General features: G+C 35.7%; 1 protein-coding gene across 2 annotated transcripts in view; it reads right to left on the bottom strand.

The window, feature by feature from the left end:
• The window catches only part of ITGB8 (integrin subunit beta 8), a 124,321-nt gene that overhangs the window by 33,950 nt on the left and 67,503 nt on the right, over nucleotides 1-22,868 (bottom strand). The window contains exons 10-14 of one of the 2 annotated variants that reach the window (XM_081101942.1): nucleotides 20,622-21,027; nucleotides 15,401-15,626; nucleotides 12,830-12,936; nucleotides 9,822-9,985; nucleotides 9,615-9,724 (exon numbers count right to left, since the gene is read on the bottom strand). In XM_081101942.1, the coding sequence (XP_080958068.1) occupies nucleotides 9,615-9,724; nucleotides 9,822-9,985; nucleotides 12,830-12,936; nucleotides 15,401-15,626; nucleotides 20,622-21,027 (1,013 nt within the window). Of the gene's footprint in view, nucleotides 1-7,489; nucleotides 9,725-9,821; nucleotides 9,986-12,829; nucleotides 12,937-15,400; nucleotides 15,627-20,621; nucleotides 21,028-22,868 lie in introns of those variants that run through there. The other variant, XM_081101943.1, reaches the window with a different exon arrangement.

The following is a 22,868-nucleotide window of genomic DNA, read 5'->3' as shown; positions in this document are numbered from 1 at the left end:
GGAAGCGATGCTGTGTCCAGCTGTTCTGGGTGTGACTGTTCATTTGTGTTCCCTGAAGACAACCAACAGACCCAGACAGTTTTTGTTATTAATTTTAGAGAGGAAGGGAGAGAGAGTAAGAGAGAGAAGCGTCATAAAAACCAAACTGTACATGGGGATGGAACCCGCAACTTAGGTATATAACCTGATTGGGAATCAAACCCACACTTTTGGTGTATGGGATTGCACTCCAACCAACTGAGCCACCTAACCAGGGCCAGACCTAGACAATTTTCAGTGTCTTTGAGGGAGGAAGGAGAGAAGTTGTATACTTTGGTGGAGATGAGAAATTGAAAGATTTAGTCCTCTAAGATGGAACTCCACAAACCATGTTAGGAATTTCTCTATTATTTAGGGCAGTAATGGATATCCTCCAGCTGTTTCATACACATACAGTCTGTATGCATTTAGCCTTTGCTAAGACTAGAGAGGGTTTCTGTGACAGAAAAATGAGACCTGGCTGTGGATGATAAGGGTAGTTAATGTAAGACTCTGCATATTTAATGTAAGATGTGTCTTGTTATAAAAAGTAATTGAAGTCCACCTTATTTTTAAAAATGACATGCAGAGAATGATTTTATTACTTTGATTTTAACTATAAAAATATAAACATTTTGAGCATAATATTTTCTCAGGGACATGTCTGAGGGACTCATAGAAAAGAAAACATCTTTGACTGACTCAACACTTATTTGAGTACTGGGTATTGAGTATCATTTATTGGCCCAGGTCAGTGATGGTGAACCTATGACACGTGTGTCAGAGGTGACACGCGAACTCATTTTTTTGGGTTGATTTTTCCTTGCTAAATGGCATTTAAATATATAAAATAAATATCAAAAATATAAGTCTTTGTTTTACTATGGTTGCAAATATAAAAAGTTTCTATATGTGACACGGCACCAGAGTTAAGTTAGGGTTTTTCAAAATGCTGACACGCCGAGCTCAAAAGGTTCGCCTTCACTGGCCTAGGCGCACTGGTAAGTGTAATCTATAACTATGGTCTCCTGATGCTAGTTTTCACTCTTCATGGAAATGGCTCTCAAACTATATTATAATTACTTAGAGAGTTTGCTAAAACACAGATCACTGGACCCCATTCTCAGAGTTTCTGATTCAGAAGATTTGGAGCAGAAACCAAAAGTCTACATTTCTACCAAATTTTCATGTGACACTGATGCCTCTGTTCTGGGAACTACTATTTGAAAACCATAACATCTCAAATATAATAGGGGAAAATGTATAAAAATTGTTGGTAATGGTAAATTAAGATTTTCTTAAGTGGTTAATTATCTCTCATAACTTTAGTGGTTAGAATATATTTTATAGTCATAACAATGTTAAAACAGTATGAAGAATGACAAAGCCCAATAAAGAAAGAATTCCCCTTTCATCACTATAGTCTGAAAATATTTTTAGACCTAAAGGTAATTCATTGGAAGAAGTCTAAACAGTATTAGGATCTAAGGACTAAATAATATACCAGTCCAAAAGAATACTGAAATATTACCAAGTTGAAAGCCAAGGTTACACTTATTTTTTGCAATCAGCCCACCACTGCTGCTAATTATGATAAAAACTAGATGTCTGGTGTATGAAAATTCATGCACTGGAGGGGGGGTTCCCTCAGCCTGACCTAACCTCTTGCAGTCCAGGAGCCCTCAGGGTCGGGAGGCGACCCTGCGATCAGGGGAAGGCAACGCCCCCATCACACCTCTGTAGCAAAAGCCTAAGCCAGCCCTGGTTACCTGAGCCTCCGGCGGCCCTGGGCGTCTGGGCAGCTGCCATCTGAGGCTTGCTTGTGCCTCACGCTGGCCCTGGGCGGCTGGGAGGCTGAGGAGACTGGGGGACTCCAGAAGCAGGAGTGTGCCTGCTGCCTCGGTGGGGCTGAGGAGACTGGGCGCTGTCATCTTGTGGCTGTGGATGTCGCCATCTTTGAGGGCGTGGCAGTCAATTAGCATATTCCCCCCTTATTGGCTGTGGGCACTGCCATCTTTGCAATGGTGTGAGGGTCAATTAGCATATCCAATCTTTATTAGATAGCATATTCATAGATAAAAAGAAGTTACTGTATATCTTTTTAGATGGGTTTATTTTCATAATATTGAAAGCATAGTAATTGACATAGTTTAAAAATTTACAGCTTTAGTTTTGTCTGGCCAAATGTTTTGATGAAGTTAGAATTTAGTCTAATAGTCATGGATTGGCAAGAACAATGTGGTGTGCGAGACCAGATTGGGAATTTTATCCAATTTGGATAGATGTCTATAGTGACTTTCAGAGTTGGCATTAGAATTTCCTTTGACTAACTTCTTTCTTCATCACCTATATCTAGCCAGTCCCTAAATTCTCTCACATCTTCTTGCAGCTGTAGCTCATATTCCCTCTCTTTGTCCTTTTGTCTAGATATTCACTTCATGAAAATTCTCCAAGCTCGTTTGACTGACTCCTCTTTGTCACAATTTGAAATGTTCCCCTATTATACTTTAGACCAATCCAAACTTTCCTAACATAAACATTTCTGTCTACATTTGTTCATTTTCCATTATAAATATGTGACTCTCTCCCATTCAGAAAAGTTTATTTAACCATCTCTTGTTAAATGCTGAAGTTCTTAACCAATATTTTATACTTGGTATCATATCCTACTCATTCTTTTTCTCAATGAATTTAAGAGCTATGATTATGGCACATTCATGTTTGGGATATATCCACCTAGCAAAATGATTGTTTAAATTCTTGACATGGAATTTTAGCATGTCCACACTCACCTTTCTTCCAAAGCCTGTAAGTCAAATTTGTCTTCATGGACTCTGCTGCAGTCTAACTCAAGCATCTGAGTATGCTTAGCTTTTTGTTTTTCATATTCTAAAGGTCTGTTTACTTTTTCCTATGTAGTATTTGTACACAACTTTATTACACATTTTTGGGGGCGTGGAATAGGGACATAGTTAAATTACTAAAACTAGTTAAACTAGTAAAATCTATTATTTCATAACATAGGATCATTCATTTATGGAGAGTAAAACAGATCTGGGTATGAATCTTCCCTTGGGCACTTGCCGGCTGCATGCATTTATACAAGGTCACTAACTTCTCTGTGCCTTGTTTTTCTTATTTGAAAATTTGTGGAAAATAGAATTTAGTATTGCTAAGGATTCAGTGAGACAATTTTTTGAATAACACAGATTATCTGATATAGCATTGAGTGCAGTGGTTTAGCTAAAAAGAAATTGTTTTCTACCAGGGATGTCTTGAGGTGAACATTTGATGACTGAAGGGGAAGCTCTGACAATTTCAGCACATGGCTTCCTTTGCTAAGGTAGCTGCTTTAGTTGATCCAGACAACAAAAAAGTTGTTGTGATCTGGGGTTGCACATATCATTTCCTCTCCCATCCTGTTGACTAACATTTAGTCCTGTAATCACATTTAGCTGCAAAGGAGTCTGAATAGTTAAGTCAGCTATGTGCTCTACTGAAACTCAGGCAGGTGGGTCTCATTACTAAACAAGGAAGGGAAGGTTGGGGCCAAACAATATTCATAATGAAATCAGGATTCTGATCCCAAAAGACTGTAACTCACACTTCTGAGTTGTGACACCTCATGATAATTTCCCTTTGATCTCGCTAGCCCAATCCGATAGATAGATAGATAGATAGATAGATAGATAGATAGATAGATAGATATAGATTTGCTACACATACCTTTTCCTGCGAAGTGTTAAAACTTCTAAAGGACAGGGACTCTGTCTACATGTCTTATTTAGCTTTTAATGTGTCCCCTCATCTGCTTTACTACATTCTCTACATGAAATTAAAATATAGCATTGAGTGCAGTGGTTTAGCTAAAAAGAAATTGTTTGCCTGCCAGGGATGTCTGGTAGGGGCATTTTATAAATTTCAGTTGTTTAAACACGACTCTAGAGAATGTGCGATTGAAGTTTGTGTACATGCATATTTATATTAAGGTGTTACTTTTTCAGTTCTTTGTAATTAGGATAGTCATTCTGCTTCCATCATTGGGCAGCAATCAAAAGGTAAGTAGAGCAATTAGGATGGTCTCCACCCTATGTCATTGGCCCTACAGTTTTCTAGAAGTAGTAGTTTTTGGAATTATGTAATGTTCTCTACCAATGACAACATATGAATGTTATGACATTTCCTTTTGTGACAATGTGGTCTGGTAGTTGTGAGGGTTATGTATGACACAATGGTAAATAAAAGAAAATTCTTAGATTTTTAGATTTTTATTTTAAAACATAAAATTTTATAGTAATTAACATCTACGTTTAAACAGAATGATGCATTAATTAAATGCCTTGTCATAACTATTATAAGCTCTGTTAGAAAAATAGACATCTTACAACTACAGTGTCAGCTCTTTAATAAATACATAAAACAGCAGTTAGTAGTCAATCAGAATTATATGAACAGCTTCATAGTATATTATATGAAATTGTCATATTCCCCAATCTTCTGTGTCCTTTAAGGAGATTTAATTTTATGTATAATTCAAAGCCAGACATAATAAGAAACTTGCTTAATGAGAATGTTTCTTACACCTATTTTATATTTAAATATTTTAATTTAAAAATATACTCTATGTTAAAAATTTTTTACAAAGGCAACATTAATTAAATGAAACAAATAACGTTATATCATTGATAATTTAAAAACAGTTCTAAATTTTCTTTGCAGAGGTTTAAAAATGAAGTAGCTATTAAATGTAAAATAGTTCTAGTTATGTTAAATATCCAAAAATGAATTTTTATATTAATATGTGCAAATTTGTATTTTCCTATAAATTAGAATGAAAGTATTTGATATTCAATATCCTTAATAAAATTTACCCTATTTATCATTGTGTGGAATTCTTATCAAAATCATATTTATCTATGGTATAATATAAAGTTAATAAAAGTTCTTTAGACAAATCACAGTTTCCATCCTTGGTAACTGCAGTGTGTGTGTGTGTGTGTGTGTGTGTGTGTGTGTGTGTGTGTAATTGTTGGGTTAAATAATTTTAAACTGAAATTAGGTTATAGATGTTCAAACCTGATTAAAAGATACATTTTATGTAGGAAAGTATTTCAGGTAGATAAAACAGTAGTGTTGTTACTCTCAGGTATTTTTTTAACATCTGCCCAGATAGCTGAACAACTGTTTCATATAATTAAAATAACTTAATAACATTTTTATGACAGTCATTACATGGGCTTGAAGGTAAATTTATCAGAGCCAAAGGAAAAAAAAATCACTCAAAAGAAGGGAAATGTTAAGAATAAAAATGTAGAAGGACTCAAAGAGAAAGTTATTTTTTTCCCCAACAGCACTGATTGGTTGTATCATATTTTTCTCCTGTCACTGCTGTAACATATGCAAGATGCTGTAAAATGTAATCATGATGTTTACATGTAATATTCTCCCACTTAATTTCGTTTAACAGAGAGATGATAATATAGAAGTATTCATTACAAAGGATAGAAAGAATAAAAAATTATTAACAAGACTAGGAGAAACCCACTCATTCTTATCAGTTAAACCAGGGTTTGCAGAAATCATAGCCACTGGCATAAAGAGGAGGTTAAAAAGCTTTAATAACCTAAAGGTCTGCAGGATGTGAGCTTATAATCAGACAGTTAGGATCCATGCTTAGTTGTATGTGATTCAGTTGTACTGAAAACTGGCTCATATGCCATCATAAGTGAATTTTCAAATGTTTGTAAGAAAGCGATGTCCCTATACCCATGAACATGTAGTTAGCAATTAATTAGTGTACTATTTATTCAAGCACAACTTTCAACACTGCATTTAACATGCCAAAAATTGCAAGATACATCACAATTTCAGAGATGTTATACTGAAAAAGCGGATGTGTCAGAATCAATGAAATACGAATGTGTATAATCAGTTACCCATAGTAAATTTTCCATAGGGGAATTATAAAAGAGAAGGGAAATGATCTGAAAGGTAATTCTATATTTCTTTGAAAGGTGATATATTTCAATTTGCATTGCATGAAATGGAGTTTTTAAGGTCAATATATATTGATAAGGACAGTCATAAATTAAATGTTTAGAGCAAATAAAACAGAATACATTATGCACATGCTTGAACTCCCAAGTAGTTATATTTCTCTTAAAACTTTTATTAAAATAAAGGTCTCAAATCCTTTAAAACCGAATCTTTAACAGTTGTGAGAACTTAAAATTCTTAATTTTCAATGGATCTGTCTTTGTTCAGGTACATAGATTCAAATGAGTTTTAAAATTATTAAGAGGTGTTTGGAAATAAACATTATTCCATTACATTTGATTATTTTTAATAATTGGACTTACTGAGTTTGAGGGCAATCCCTTAGAAAACTGAGTAGAAAAAAAAATAGGAGTAAGGAAAGGAAGTAAAAGCCGCTGAATCTAATTTGCTATATCAGGTACCCAGACTAAACAATTCTATAGAAAAAAATTTTCATAGTCCCTCATAAGAACATTTCAATGTCTCGTGGATGCCATAAGAATATCTTCAGTGGAGATCAGGAAATATTAAGACATATTTGGAATTTATTCTTTTTCTTTACTTGTTCTTTAACTTAAATTGTTCTTTATTGTTTAATGTATTATATTGGAATTTATTCTTTAGTGAAGGACTACATCTGATGCATGCAGTAATTTTAATAATGATTTTTTAAAATTTTCCTGAAGATAAAAAATGTATTTTGTTTATTTTAATTTTTAAAATCTTTATTAACTAAAGCTGCTTTGAACATTTAGGACATAATCAGATTTCTGGTGAATTTCTCAGTCTTGCAGAGAATATGTATGACTTCTTAAATGTTAACAAATTTTGAAGAAGATATCAAATGTTCAAAAACCCATGTACACTGCAGTGTAAACATGTCCCCAGATAAATCAAATGCATACAGTTATATTGTAGTGTTATGTCTGGCACATTGCTAAGTCATTACATGGCACATGTAATTTAAATGTAAGTCATTTAGGGCACATAAAAGCTGTCGTACCAAAAGTGTTCAAGTTCCTAACTTTGTTAACCATTAAAAATGTCATTACTTGTGTTTGATATCAGTAAATCTTAAAAGGCTCCTGTGGTCATATTGAAAATAGGCTCTATTTACAATACCCTGTTTTCCCTTACCTTTTAATTAATTCTAATTAGTCAAATATTAATTCTCTTCTCACAAACAATTATACAGGAACATACCAATTATTCAAGTAAAATATAAGCTCTAAAACCTTTAAGAATTAGATCATTAAGTGGAAAAAAGAAAGAAAGCACATAACAGTCATCATCTAGCTTTGAACAGCTTATCAGGAAGTTTGTCTCTCACTAGGGTAACAGCTTCTGTTCAGTTCGTTATAAATTAGTGCAAACTAGTGAGAGTGTAAAAATATAAACTGTGGACTTTCAGGGTTTCAATTTATTTTGCTCTTTTGGATAATTCATTCCACATGGAAATTAGTTTATGAACATCGTAATGTTCATTTTTAAATTGTCAGCATTTTAATAAATGGAATTTTTCCACTTTTTTCCTTTTGGGACTGTCAGGTATCAATTTATTTTCCTTTTAAAAAGGATGCTACATGTGACAGACAAACTGAAAAATGTGATTTTTATGTTATCCTTGGTGGTCAAGGGTATCTTAAACAAGTGAGTCACAGTACTGAATTATGTCAGTGTCCCCAATCTCTCATTTGGGGAAGGAAATACAGTTCAACTTAGAGTCATAATTGCTTGGCTATGGGGACAGCTAATGGAGTTGCCCTATTTGTTAACTCCAGATCAACTTATGTATTAAAATACTCTTTGGGGTAGAATGTGGAGTGCAGACTTTAGTCTTCATTGAAATGCAAATATCTAGCACTTTGATTAACTCAAGTGCTGAAAGACAGCAAATCTGGGATGTTAATTATAAAAAGACATTGTTTTCATAGGCAAAACTCTGACTACTGGACTTCTAGCCAGTAAAATGAGAATAAATCTGTAGGGCTGTGGTAATTGTGAAGAAGTTTCCATTGGGGAAGATAAAAGCTCATAGCCTCTGTATCAATCTAGGGGTGAGCACCGCACAATTTTAGGGGGTGCTGTTCACACAGGCTAAGGCATGAATGGATTTCACACCTGTAGTTAACTCTTGGAAGTTGATTGGCAGGAAAGATTGCAGCTAGTCATGGCCAATTCAGTCTGAATGACTCTTTCAGCTTTGCTTTGCAATTTTCTCATGCTCATATACTTAAGACTTCAGTAAATCACATTTAAAAACACTTGCCAATTGGATATTCTAAAGACTCAAGAGGTAGCATGATATTGTGCAATGAACACTAGCCTGGCAGTAAGATAGAAATTGTCTTCAAATGCTGCCACTTAATCACTGGGATGGTTTTTGAGATATCACTTAAACTTGATTCCCTGACTAACTAAAATGATGAATTAGCTTATTTCTTAGATACTGTTTATCTTCTGCCAATTGCATACTTTTAAAATTCTAATCAGTGGAGTTGAGGAGATACTATTTTATATAGCCTAATATAACTTTTAATTTAAAAATGCTAATATCTACTTAAAGTAAATATCTGAGAAAGCTCAGTCAAAATTGTGGCACTTTGCTTGACAAGGCAGAGTTTCTAAATATCTTCTGAATTTTAACCTGATGATTAGACAAATGAAATGGTGAAATAGTCTGTCCAGTTAACCAGGTAAGAAGATATAAGACTCCACATCTTCAAACAACTAAGCTGTTCAAATTTTGATGTTACTTTACAGTGTCCCTTATTAAACATTCAGCTTTTAAAACCAGTATTCTAATAAAGTGACATTATATTATTAAGTTTTTATGGCAGTAGTAACTTAGCACTTATTTAATCCAGTCATCTGTGACTTATATAAACTTATCCTGTAAGAAAGAAAACCAAACCATAAAGGCAAAGAGGAGAGAATGTTGGAATTAGTATCCATCTTGTAAAAAGAAGAAAACAAACACACATATGCATAAAACTAGTTTCAAAAGCAATAACCCCCAAGATTAATGTTTTATCTGTTCACCTCTTGAGTGAAACACTAATCATTTACTCATCTAGCTATTCTTGTAGATTCACTGCCAAATGTTGAAGTGTTTGGCAACATTAGCATAAATGCCTTATTATTTTCATTTGCATGTTCCATGCAGGGATTACTGTACCCTTGCAGTGACACAATGCCATTGCTTCTCTCTGGGAAGCTTAGGAATGGCCAGGTACCTGTAAAGTGTAATCAGTGCTCTTCAGATGATCTACATTCTATGCTGATCTAAATAAGTTATATATTACAGTAAAGTGCTACAATGACACTAGTCTCAAACAGTAGTAAGACACATTTTTTTTCTCTGAAAAAGTCAGCAGCGATGTGAGTCACATGATGATGAGGAAGCTTGTCAGTCTCCATTCCAGTGAAAACCAGAAACTAGCATGATCTAGAACAATTTGTCTCCTCCTGTGACTTCTAAAACTATAATTTTAGGAGCAATTATTAAAAATCCAGTTTCCCATAAAGTACTTTTAAAAAAATCTTTTTAGTAGTTGCACCTGAAAGTTTCATGAGCATTTAATTTGCTGATATCCATTTTTATTTCTTCAGGCTTCTCACGTCGGTAGGTTACTGCTCTTGTGCAAACACTTTGCAGAATTGACTTGTCCTTAATGGAGAAGAAAGATTAGCATTAATTAAGGACTGAAATATTGGAAGTAGACAATGACATACTGATAGTAATTCTTTTTTTAGAATTCACTGACCTTTTTTGAGGCCGACACCCTGTAATCTGCTGAGGTCTTCATTTTATTACTATTCCATTGTAATATCACCTGTCTAATGATAAGGACTTTAAGCAACCCAATCAAGAATGTAACTATGAAAATGATGAAAAATATCCTCACATAGCTTGGACTAGAGAAGCATTCTGTAATGAAGCAAACAAACAAATTGATTAAAAATGGGAATGAGTAAGTCAAAGGATTCCAGCAAGTAAACAGAGTTTAGCATCTCAATGAATAGGAGCAGGGATATTTGCAAATTTACATTTGAAAACAGAGGGCTGCCATTACTGTAGATTCAAAGGAGACTCTCCGATTTTTATTACACACTTATTAAAATATTTTCAGCATAAAACGCTCCTTTGTAGAATAGCCACAAGTAAGTAGTTAATAAAAGTATTTATTTGCAGCTTGTTTGATTCTTAGGAGTATTAACTGGAATACACCCAAATCCATAACCAAATATAATTGTATCCATGATAGACAGAGGGACAGTTTTGTGATGTGTTCCCTTGATCACAAGTGGAAACTGGGATTTAAAAAATTATTTAACAGCACCCCTCCTTAGCTTATGTTCCCTTTGTTATGCTCCTCTTCATTTGTTGCACACCAGTAATGGAAAATAAAGTAAACATCTGCAGAAGCTAAAATCAGTACTACTCTAACAGATGAATAAATATTTCCTTTGAAATTGCAGTGTCACTTTTCATAATTATTACACATAGATTCTCCAGGAAATAAGAGTGTCCAGTTCAGGACAATACACAATATCTCTTTCCTCAATTTTTCTTTTTCTTTCTTTCTTTACTTGTCTGTTAACCAAGTTTTGCATCTAAATATTCCACTTGTAGTGTTTTAAGAGTAAGTAATTACTAGCTGGAAAAGAATATGCCTCATTCAGAGGAGGAGCATGCTAGGTCTCCGTTTTAGCACTAGACTTTTGGCAAACTCTGGTTGGAAAGTCTAAGACTCTGTGGCTGCCAGAGGTATTATCCAAATCTAAGAGGAACATGGTTGCACAGTATGTCAGTATTCCACAGAACTTACCAGCTGTCCCAGACTCAAAAAATTACCTCCTGGACTAAAGAGCCATGTGTTTTTGCCTCTTCTTTAGACTTTGGGGACTTCACCTAAACGTCTGAAGGTCTCCCTGAGAGGGCCTTTCAGGAGGGGACCTGTCAAGACTTAGAAGAGAGATCACCCGCTATTGGGTGATCTATGACTGAATTCTCAGGGATGACCAAGCGTGCTCTTAAATAAGCCAAGAGCTCAGTAATGAGCAAAGGCTCCTCTCCAAATGGGAAGACAGAGCGCAGTTTTCTTTTGGTCAATGATAAGATTTCCTTGAAAGAAAGGTTAAAGAGAGGCTGGAGGACTACTAATTGGAATAGAAGCACCAAACACAAAATGCAAGTTTTCCTTTGTTTGACACACTGAGAATCCAGGATGCTCGATTCAACAGTGATGCCCTTGGAGTTTTTCACAGTGACCTCAACGTTTGTGACATGCATGCCTTCCATCCTGGCAGACTGTCATTTCCCCTAGCTGACTCAGAGCTACTCAGTCAGCTAATATCCTTATAGGGGGCATGTGGCTTGATCCCACTTACTGGCTTCTCGCCTAGTAGAAGCTTAACTAGAAAGACCAAAGAACACTCTTTAAGTGTGATTGAATGAATAGATAATAGAGGTGGCTAACACATGCCCTTTCTCTCTCCTTGCACAAGAGTTGTGAAGGGAGGGGATTCCCCTAGCTACCCATACATTTTACAAATGTTTATCATGGGTTAGGATACATGACATTTTCAGGGCCCAAATATGCGTGCATTTTTTATATGTCATTTTGGATCAGCAAACATTAAGCCATGGCCATGACTATCATCTTAGTTTAGGTCAAGTAAGGGCTTTTTCTAAGGAGCTTTAATGGAATACTTTTTGTAACCACACTTAGGTCACAGTAGGTCTGTTTACTTAACATAATAAATGACATGTTGACAGTAAGGGCTCCATTTATTAGAAAAGGCACTTGGCTTTTGGGAGTGATTGCTACAGCCCCAGCTGGCAGCACATGGACTCTTTTCAGAGCCAAATTCAGTATGGGCTAAAATCAGTATGGATGGGAGAGAAGCAAAACTCGAGAAAGTTTATTATTTTGTACACTCTATGTAAGAGCTGGGATTATTCTTACAGATTAAGAGAGATTATAGTAGCAGTTAAGAATGTTTTCAGTGAAGTCATAATTTTATTATGTGTAATCTTTTAATTTACATAATTCTTTCATGTTCACTGGCTCATTTAATCTTACACTACTCTGAGATTGGTATTACTATCTCCATTTTACAGATGAAAAAAACTAAGGCATAGGGAAATATTGTAAGACACTGATATTTCTTAACTACTATGTCAAGGGACATGGCTTAAGCCAAGGTCTTCAGACTAAAAGTTCCATACCCTTTCCATTGTGTCACCTTTATAATCATTCATGCTAACTTTTATTTATATCATAATGAAAAGTATCAGGAAGGAATAGCCCTTTTGAACTTACGCACTTTACAAAAGCAGATCATTGCTGCTTTGAATTTTTTGGCTTCACCCGAAACATGAAAATCTTAGTTTGACACGAGGAAGGTTATAACTGGAAGCAAGTTTGGCTTATGAAAAATAATTATGGCTCCATAGATACTGTCTCTAAGGGTGACATTGACTCCACATAGGAAACTCCTTGGTTCACTGAGGCCTCTCTAGAAAATATGTTCGGTGTACTTCCATGGAGATGCACAGCATGGGAATTTACCTGGGTAGTTAAGAAGGGGGATCTAACAGTTCAGCCAACCGTGGCAGACATACTCAGCTAATTTTATTGAGTACCATCTCTGAGATATTGAAAACATTGAAGCAGTTAGTCCATTCTTTAGGATGGTTGCTATGGACCCTTTTGGGGAACATGATTCGATACTTTCTCGGTGCTTTGCTTACTAAGCTTTGGCTTACCTGATGTTTGGTCCACATAATGCTGTTGCATGAAAGCACATGAGGATTTACACCGATCAAGTATAGCTTGAGACAGATTGTGGGGGTGAAGGCATTGCACACAATTCCTGTAAGGGGAAACAGAAATGGAAACATATAATCTTTAAAAGGTGGTAGACTGTAGTATTTTCTACAAGAAATAAATTAGGATACTGCTTTAGGACAGCAGTCTTGTAAAACTGGGAAAAAAAGCTATGACACTTATTTGTAATTTTGGCTGAATTTAATACCATGGCAAAGTTACTTTCTAACCACTTAAAATAGTTTAATAATGTATAAAATCAAAATAATGATTTTTCTGCCTATTTTTTCTTCTAGGATATTTAGGGTTTCAAATCCTACATTTAAGCCTTTAATCCATTTTGTGCTTATTCTTGTATATGGTGTGAGAAGGTGGCCTAGTTTCATTTTTTTGCATGTATCTGTCCAATTTTCCCAGCACCATTTATTGAGTAGACTGTATTTACTTCATTGTATGCTCTTGCCTCCTTTGTCATATATTAATTGGCCATATAAGTGTGGGTTTATTTTTGGGCTCTTTATTCTGTTCCATTGTTCTGTGTGTCTGTTTTTATGTCAATACCATGATGTTTTGATTACTATAGCCTTATATAATAGTTTGATATCAGGTAGCATGATACCTCAAAACTTGTTCTTCTTTCTCAAGATTGCTGTGGCAACTTGGGATCTTTTGTGGTTTCATATAAACTTTTAGATTATTTGTTCTTGTTCTGTGAAAAACGAACTTTGGTATTTTGATAGGAATCACATTGCATCTGTAGATTGCTTTGGGTAATACAGACATTTTAATGATGTTAATTCTTCCTATCCATGAGCAGGGTATATGCTTCCATTTATTTGTATCTTTTTCAGTTTCTTTCTGGAGTGCCTTACAATTTTCTTAGTACAGGTCTTTTATCTTCTTGGTTAAATTTATCCCTAGGTATTTTATTTTATTTTTTGATGCAATTGTAAATGGAGCTTTTTTTAGTTTCCCTTTCTGACAGTTCATTATTGGTATAAAAATACAACAGATTTCTGACCTAGAGGGTATTATGCTAAGTGAAATAAATTGGTCAGAGAAAGACAAATACCATATGATTTTACTTATATGTGGGATTTAAAGAACAAAACAAATGAACAAAGTAGAAGCAGACCCATGGATACAGAGAACAGACTGATAGTTGCCAGAGAGGAGAGGAGTTGCAGGACTAGGTAAAAAAAATGAAGGGGTTAAGAAGTACAAATTGGTCATGACAAAACAGTTATGGGGATATAAAATACAGCCTAGGGTTGTAGTTAATAATATTATAATAACTGTATGGTGCCAGGTAGGTGCTGGAAATATCAGGGAGGAACATTTTGTAAAGAATATGATTGCCCAACCACTATGTTGTAGACCTGAAACCAATACAAAGCAATATTAAATGTAAACTGTAATTGAAAAATATTTATAAAATGACTTTTCCATCTTGAGAAGAAAATCTATAGGAAATGAATACTCTTAACACACACACACACATACACACACACAAACTAGCATAGATGTTTTAGAAGATTAATATTAGACACTAATAGAAAAGTTTAGCAATAAATACACAGTTCAAATTTTTGTTTAGTTCTTTAGAATTAATTCCATCATTATGTGTAGGAAATGCATTTCTAAGAGAGAGACATAATTTGCTATGCATTCTTTAAAAAATTTTACTTGTACTATTCAAGAAAGTGGAGGTTATAAAAATTTGAATAAAACAAATTGGAAGGCACAGTGATGTTTAGAGTAGTGGCTTTTGTTTGAACAGGGCTCAAACTGTTATTGGGAAATTAATTATTGGCACAAAATAATAATGCTATCTTTATTTAATATATCACCTTTCATTTATCCATCATTTATTTATTTAGTGCTTCATAACCACCATCATTCAATAATACTATCTAACATTTTTCTATGATAACTGTGTATAAGTACAAAGATTTTTTATATGAATCATCTAATTTAATTCTTTCATAGAACTATAGCAAGGTATTATTATTATTCTCATTTCTGATATCAGGAATATTGACAGAGACTATCCTCAGAAAATTCACAGAGAATTTCAACAACTTGCCCTAGATCAAACAGCTAATTAATAGCAAGCTGGGAAGCAAGCAACCCCTAAGTCATCACATTATAAACCTTAAACTTGCATAAGGTTTATATGCCAATTATATATCTAAAAAGCTGGGGGGGAAACCAATGAACTGCTATAAATACTGAATATTATTCTTAAAAAACTCCACCTTATTATCAAAGTTGAAGGCAGTGAATGCCTTGTTAAATTCTTATACTCCACAGCTATCTAGTGGCCAAACATTGGAATCTAAGTCTTAAAATTCCCAAATCCCCCACTCAGTTCTCTTTTAGCATGATGGTAATTAATTTGGAGGAGAAGGTGCAGCACTTCTAGGGTTATGAAAGGCAGAATTAAAAAGGACAAGCATAGCTGTAATGGAGTACTGCTTTATGCATGTTTGGAGTCAGAGAACACATACCAGTTTTCATTGCAGCCTGTGTGACACGTGGGGCAGTGTTCACAGAAGCGGCCGAAGCTTCTAGGATCAGTGCACTCGCACCTGCCACATACACACGTGCCTCTTCCACTGCACACTTGGCCCTTTGGATTGACGCAGTGCTGGGCTGATGTTGATGGGCACTGGCACCGATCTCCTTCCCAGCCGCTGAAGCACTGGCATCTGCCTGCTTCACATTCTCCGTGCCCTGCAACAGACACCACAGGACCTAAGTTATTGGGGCCACCAACTTTGTGAAGCTTTTCCAAATGTGAATTCCCCTCCCATTTCCATGGAAACACACTGACAGTGAAGTGAGTGCAAACAACAGCATTTTCTACTTGTCTGACATAAACAATGCCAGGATGTAGTGTCTACTTCCAAAGCTGTTATAGTGTAATCTCCTGATGCTATTTTATTGTGCTGACAATTGTGAAGTCTGCCCAACTACATGAAAGTCACTGTATATTCAGTTTTAAATTAAAAACACAAATATAACTAAGCTACCAAGACTGAAGTAATGTTAATTGCCTGACTTGAAAACAGGGGTATTTGATTAATAGCTTCCATAATTTATTCTCTTTGTCTCTCCTTATTGCCAAGGGCCTGAGGCAAACCTTCTAGTGCTTCAGTTCTGGAAGTTTAAAGATAAGATTTCTAGAGAAGCCAAACTAATCGTTTCATGTCTTCAGGAGATCAGTTGGCAGGGACCATCAAAAGTATGCTGTGCACTATTATTATGGGGTATTGAGAGAAAGCAAGGTGTGGTAGATGTGGATGTTTGTTGGGGTTGGGGCATTTATGCCAACAAATAAGGTAAAACACTAGTTATATGTAGTTAATGCATTTTAGACTGCAGAAATATCCAAGATTTAATATGCTAATGTGAACTAGAAGTCTTCAAGAGGGGGTACATTTTATAGGATTATGTAGTGTTTCTCAGGCTTATTTAGCCACAGGCTCCTCCCTCCCTCTCTCTTTCACCCTTCATCTCTCCCTCCCTACCTGCCTCCCTCTCTGCCTCCCTCCCTCTATTGCAGAGCACTTAACAAGGTAACTGTTACATAGAGTTTACTGTTGGATTGGCTAAATTTGCTAGGCGTAAAACTAATGAGGTTCAGACCAAACAAATGCCTGCCAGACCCTGTTCCCTGTAAGCAGGCTGCACCACTGATCCTAGGCAGCCGACCTATGAACATATGTTTTTATTCTCAAAGGAAACTAGTGAAGAAAATGCTTGTCAGCTTACAGTTTGCACTTACAATTTATATACAAATAATTCAAAGCAGATTCTCAGCTGCCTGTGTGTCAGTAGTATCATAGTCATATAGAAGAGCGCCAGTAAATTAATTTTTGATATCTATATATATAAAAGGCTAATATGCTAAGTGTCTGTCCAGGTAATGATGTCACTTAGCAATGCCTGGCTTCCTCTCTCTAGTGACGACTAGCCTCCTTGCAGTTCTTTCAGCCCAGATTTTATAGCCAGGTGGAAACATTTCACACTTTAACCAAATGTATGTGAAGCGTTTTCCAGTGACTCATCTCATTTGATCCTCACAGAAGTCCTGGAGTAGATAAGAGATTTAGAAAGCTTAGAAACTCGACCTGACTGAAAAGAAGTAAGAACTGGTGGACCTTGAAAATGACTTCAGGTTTTCTCACTGTGCAGAATATAGTCAAACACTGCTGCAGTTAAATATTTTACCCTTTGTTCTCCCTGTGTGATCTACAATAATAATCTACTTGGTATTGATACTTACTGCTGTGTTGCTGATAATTACTTGAAAGAGAAGTTGGGGTGCTTCACTGGGCTGGAAAAAGTTTAGTTACATCAGAAAGCAGGTCTAATTAAGAAACTTTAATTTTTATATATATATATATATATATATATATATATATGGCTAAGTTGACTCGCAATATGATGTGCGATACATATAAAGCTCTTGCTGGCACCGATCGCCCGCGTGTGTTTCAATCTGTCAGTGTCAATCATAAATTTGGTTGACACTTCTATTATAGAGAAAGGGTGAATAGTGATATTAAAATATTTCTTCTAGAATGGGAACCAAGATGGCGGCATAGGTTAACGCCAGAGTTTGCTGCTTTGAACAACTACTTCAAAAGTGAAACCAAAAAACGGAAGGGACATCACTCAGAACCACAGGAGCGCTGGCTGAGTGGAAGTCCTACAACTAGGAGGAAAGAGAAACGCATACGGACACTCAGAGGAGGCGCAGTGCTGAAGTCAAATTCTGAGGTGCGGAGTGCGCGGAGCGGGCTGGCGGCGGAGGGCGCGGTTGGCGTTTTCAATCGGGAGGGAGTCGCAGACTCTGAGCTCCAGATACAGGCGAGTCTTTAGGGACCTAGACTCAAACGGGAGAAGCGGGACTGTCTGGCTTCGGTCAGAGCGAGTGCAGCTTTCTCTCCGAGGTTTGCAGCCGTTGCTGGGACTCAGAGAGGCAGAGCCCCTGGGGACAGGACTGAGAGCGGCCATAACTGCTCTCTCCAGCCCACCCTGTTGATCCTGTGCGACCCGCCCTGCCCAAGCCCTGCACAGAGGCATTTGCCGGATAGCCTCAGGCAAAGGCTAGATTAGCACCTCCCCAGAGGACAGAAGTTATCTCACTGCTGACACAGCTGATTCTCATAGCCACTTGGCCTGGAGGTCAAACCCTCCCTGGAATTAGCTACAACAATCAAGATTTAATTATAAGACTGCGAACAAAGACCACTAGGGGGTGCACCAAGAAAGCATAACAAAATGCGGAGACAAAGAAACAGGACAAAATTGTCAATGGAAGATCTAGAGTTCAGAACCACACTTTTAAGGTCTCTCAAGAACTGTTTAGAAGCCGCCGATAAACTTAATGAGATCTACAAGAAAACTAATAAGACCCTCGATCTTATATTGGGGAACCAACTAGAAATTAAGCATACACTGACTGAAATAAAGAATAATTTACAGACTCCCGACAGCAGACCAGAGGAGCGCAAGAATCAAGTCAATGATTTGAAATGCGAGGAAGCAAAAAACACCCAACCGGAAAAGCAAAATGAAAAAAGAATCCAAAAATGCGAGGATAGTGTAAGGAGCCTCTGGGACAGCTTCAAGCGTACCAACATCAGAATTATAGGGGTGCCAGAAGATGAGAGACAGCAAGATATTGAAAACCTATTTGAAGAAATAATGACAGAAAACTTCCCCCACCTGGTGAAAGAAATGGACTTACAGGTCCAAGAAGCATGGAGAACCCCAAACAAAAGGAATCCAAAGAGGACCACACCAAGACACATCATAATTAAAATGCCAAGAGCAAAAGACAAAGAGAGAATCTTACAAGCAGCAAGAGAAAGACACTCAGTTACCTACAAGGGAATACCCATACGACTGTCAGCTGATTTCTCAACAGAAACTTTGCAGGCCAGAAGGGAGTGGCAAGAAATATTCAAAGTGATGAATACCAAGAACCTACAACCAAGATTACTTTATCCAGCAAAGCTATCATTCAGAACTGAAGGTCAGATAAAGAGCTTCACAGATAAGGAAAAGCTAAAGGAGTTCATCACCACCAAACCAGGATTATATGAAATGCTGAAAGGTATCCTTTAAGAAGAGGAAGAGGAAGAAAAGGGTAAAGATACAAATTATGAACAACAAATATGCATCTATCAACAAGTGAATCTAAGAATCAAGTGAATAAATAATCTGATGAACAGAATGAACTGTTGATTATAATAGAATCAGGGACATAGAAAGGGAATGGACTGACTATTCTTGCGGGGGAAAGGGGTGTGGGAGATGCGGGAAGAGACTGGACAAAAAATCGTGCAACTATGGATGAGGACAGTGGGTGGGGAGTGAGGGCGGAAGGTGGGGCGGGAACTGGGAGGAGGGGAGTTATGGGGGGGGGGAAAAGAGGAACAAATGTAATAATCTGAACAATAAAGATTTAATTAAAAAAAAATATTTCTTCTAATTTCCTTTCAATGTGCACGAATTCGTGCACCAGGCCACTAGTTTTATTATAAACAGAGGCTGGGATTTTCAATGCATTTCAAACTACTTTGAGATATCGACAGCTGTGGGAAAGGATCTCAGATTCTTTCTCTTCCCTCTCCCAAACAGGATTAGCTCTAAAAAATTAGCAGATAATTACTGCTTTGTTCTAAAGTCATCTATAATCCATTTTACCTATGATAGCAGGTTAAGCTGAACACATGTTTAAAATATAAAATATTTTGTGTATGTAATAGAATAAAAAGGCAATATGCCATTGCATATTTATGTGATACAGGGCAAAATTTTAGCTTACACCCAAAAAATTTATTTTGTATAGCTTTTTTACTTTCCATATGCTTATGACAATGAAATATTTATCAATAATTTAATTAATGTTTGTTTACCAAAATGCAAATACTAAAAAGGCATTTTAACAATAAGTGGATTTAGCGCACTGTCACAGAATAATTCATTGAAAAACAAGTGATTTGTATTAATTTTTAAGTGCTGCAGATTTTCTGGACTCTAACCTCTAGATGGCAGTAAATTGAATTAGCCAGAAAGTACTTAGGTTTCTGTTTTAAAATTTGGTCTGTAGGGGCCTCTGGGACTACTCTTCTAGATTACTAATGAAATGAAACCACTATTTTCTTGAAGAATGCTGTCTTTTGACAATTTTGTGTCTGGTATTGTTCCAAAAATAAACTGGAGAGTTTTAAATAACTACAACTTTTCAATATCACCTATAATAATGCATTAAGCATTTTCCAATGAATGAAAAGTGTATTTTTATAGCTCACTATACTCTGAGCAAGCTAGAGGGAGTGACCACTTATGAGAATGAATCAGATCCTCCTAGAAGAATACCCTGATTATAGAAAGCCTCTCAGACATCATCTGTAATTTCCTTTTCTGGCATATATCTTCACAAGGGCAAGTCATACTTGAGAATAACAACTCATTTTTGTTTTTTTATTTTTAACTACTTACTGCATACAATTATTTAAGATATAAATATCAGAATCATGTGATATAAATTTGTTGCCATGCCTTAATTTCACAGACTCTGAAACTTTAAAAAATTAAATTCAGATTCAGGGTTAGTAATTATAAAGCTGTGATTTAAAGATACTTTAACATATATGCTAATTTAGTAGTGACTAATGAAAACTGCATGTATATTTATATATTTATACTCACCAGCACACAGATTTCCTTGGTGATATGGACAAGAGAAATCATCCTTTTCACAGTATTTTCCATATACTTTTCCAAGCTTAGTTTTATGACACAAACATTTCCCACAAATACAAACTCCTCGACCGCTGCAAAACGGTTGATCCTTGTGTGACTTGCAACTCTCAGAAGGGACTTGATCTTCATCAAAATGACATTTATTCTCATCACACTGGAAACACTTGGAGTCTAGTAAAGTTTCATCTACACACTTTCTTTTAGGTCCTCTGATTTCATCACACTGACAGCTGCAGTTTCTGTGTATATGAATTTTAGTGGTTTCATTGAAACCAATAGGTTTGATTATTGCATAGCTTTTTCCTCCTGTGACATCACATTTTTTCATTGTAACTGTTACATTGAAAAGAACCTAAATTTGGGGTAGGGGAAGAGAAAAATATATGTTTTGATTATTTTTATTACCAATATTATATCTGTTAATGATATTTTGAATCAACACTCCATCTTACAGAAATTAATATTTATAAATTGCACATGCACTCTTTCATACATAGATGTAACATCCCTCTTTAATTTTACTTGTTTCCTAATTAATGAACTAGAGAGTTAAAGGATGCATTGATTGCTACTTTCTCTGATTTAGTCAAGGAAAAAATATCCAGGACTCTTACTCTCAGTACTTCAGATATCAATGCAAGGTGATACATTTGTCTTAGTGGAGAGGTTTAGTCCATAACGAAGAATCTGGGCTGGGAGATATTGGTTCCCTTATGAAACTACAGAATTTCTTTTTCTTGTCAAATTTTTCCTTTTTATCTATTTTTATTTTTTGAACACAATTGGTTTTATGTGTCTATTTATATTTGTTAACCCACCTTATGATCTAAGGTATTTTGACAAATAAGATTATATGGTTTTTTCCATGTTAGACTGAAATCTGTTATAATTTAAAAATAATCTGTACTAGACTTTTTGTTTGGAATAGAGATAAATATATATAAAGATATAAATATAGGTAGATGGGTATCTATCTATCGATATTTCTATATATCCCAAACAAAAAGCCTAGCACAAATATATATGATACTATGAAATATCTAAATTTAGGCTTATATATTATATATATATGAATTGAAATCAGAATCAGTCTCATAACATTAAAGTCAATGCAGTTGGTGTTGTATTTGACAAATTTTTTGTCTTTAAGAATGTTAAGGATTAATAGATATGTACAATAATATATTACTGCCAGTATTAATAGTAGAGCAAAATGTAGGGTTTATATAATTAAAAGGTCATATAACTCTTCCTAAGAGTCAAACTGTTTGTATTGTTTACTGAAAGTGAGGAGAACGAATTAAAATAATTAATAACATCAAACAGCATTAGAAATGGAAGCAAAGGGAATTATAAATCTCCTAGTCCAAGCTATTCATTTAAATATGAGGCAACTGATGGCTCAAGAGGTAAATGACTCACTGGAAATCACTTCATCCAAGAATAATTCCCTTTAAAAGCATGGTTTGGTGTGTTTACTCTCTATTGTGCTGGTCACTAGAGAATCTCTATCTCCTCTGGTCCTGTTTCCTGATGCTACCTTAATCTGGGCCTCTCTTTTCTACATTTCATCCTTTCTTAGTTAAATGATGACACTTCTTTTTTATTGTTCTAACAAATTTCCCTACCTCCTCCTAGATCATATGAGTGTACTAGAGGCCCGATGCATGAAAATCCGTGTAAGAGTAGGCCTTCCTTCTCCTGGCTGCCGACACCGGCTTTCCTCCAGCACCTGGGACCTGGGCTGGCTTCCCCCTGGCCCTGGCTTCGTCAGGAAGGACATCGGAATAATGTCTGGTCTAATTAGCATATTTCCCTTTTATTATTATATCACAAAATGAAATAATCACAATAACAAAGTGAAAGATTTTGGAATTGTTAGTCTTTGTCAACTGCTCCATAACTCCCATTCTTTTCTGTGGCTTATTCACCTTCAGTTTCACATTTGCTCTGAGAATTTTCAGATTTGAAACCAAAAAAATTATTGTCATCATCGTAAGTGCAGACACTACTTATGTGAGGAGCTGTGGTTTCCCAATATTTAATGGCTGTGACACCTAGATTTAAAGATCTTGTCATTGAATAAGTATTTAATATAATATATACTTAACTTGAGAGTTTGAGAGAACAGTCAATAAAGTTAAAACAAGTAGGAACTTTGCAAAGAGACAATAAAAGTTACTTTGAAGTCTA

Source organism: Myotis nattereri, assembly GCF_964212035.1.
Source record: "Myotis nattereri genome assembly, chromosome: 11".
NCBI lineage: Eukaryota > Metazoa > Chordata > Mammalia > Chiroptera > Vespertilionidae > Myotis > Myotis nattereri.
The sequence above is the reverse complement of the archived record's forward strand: the minus strand, read 5'-3'. Positions and strand labels throughout refer to the sequence as shown.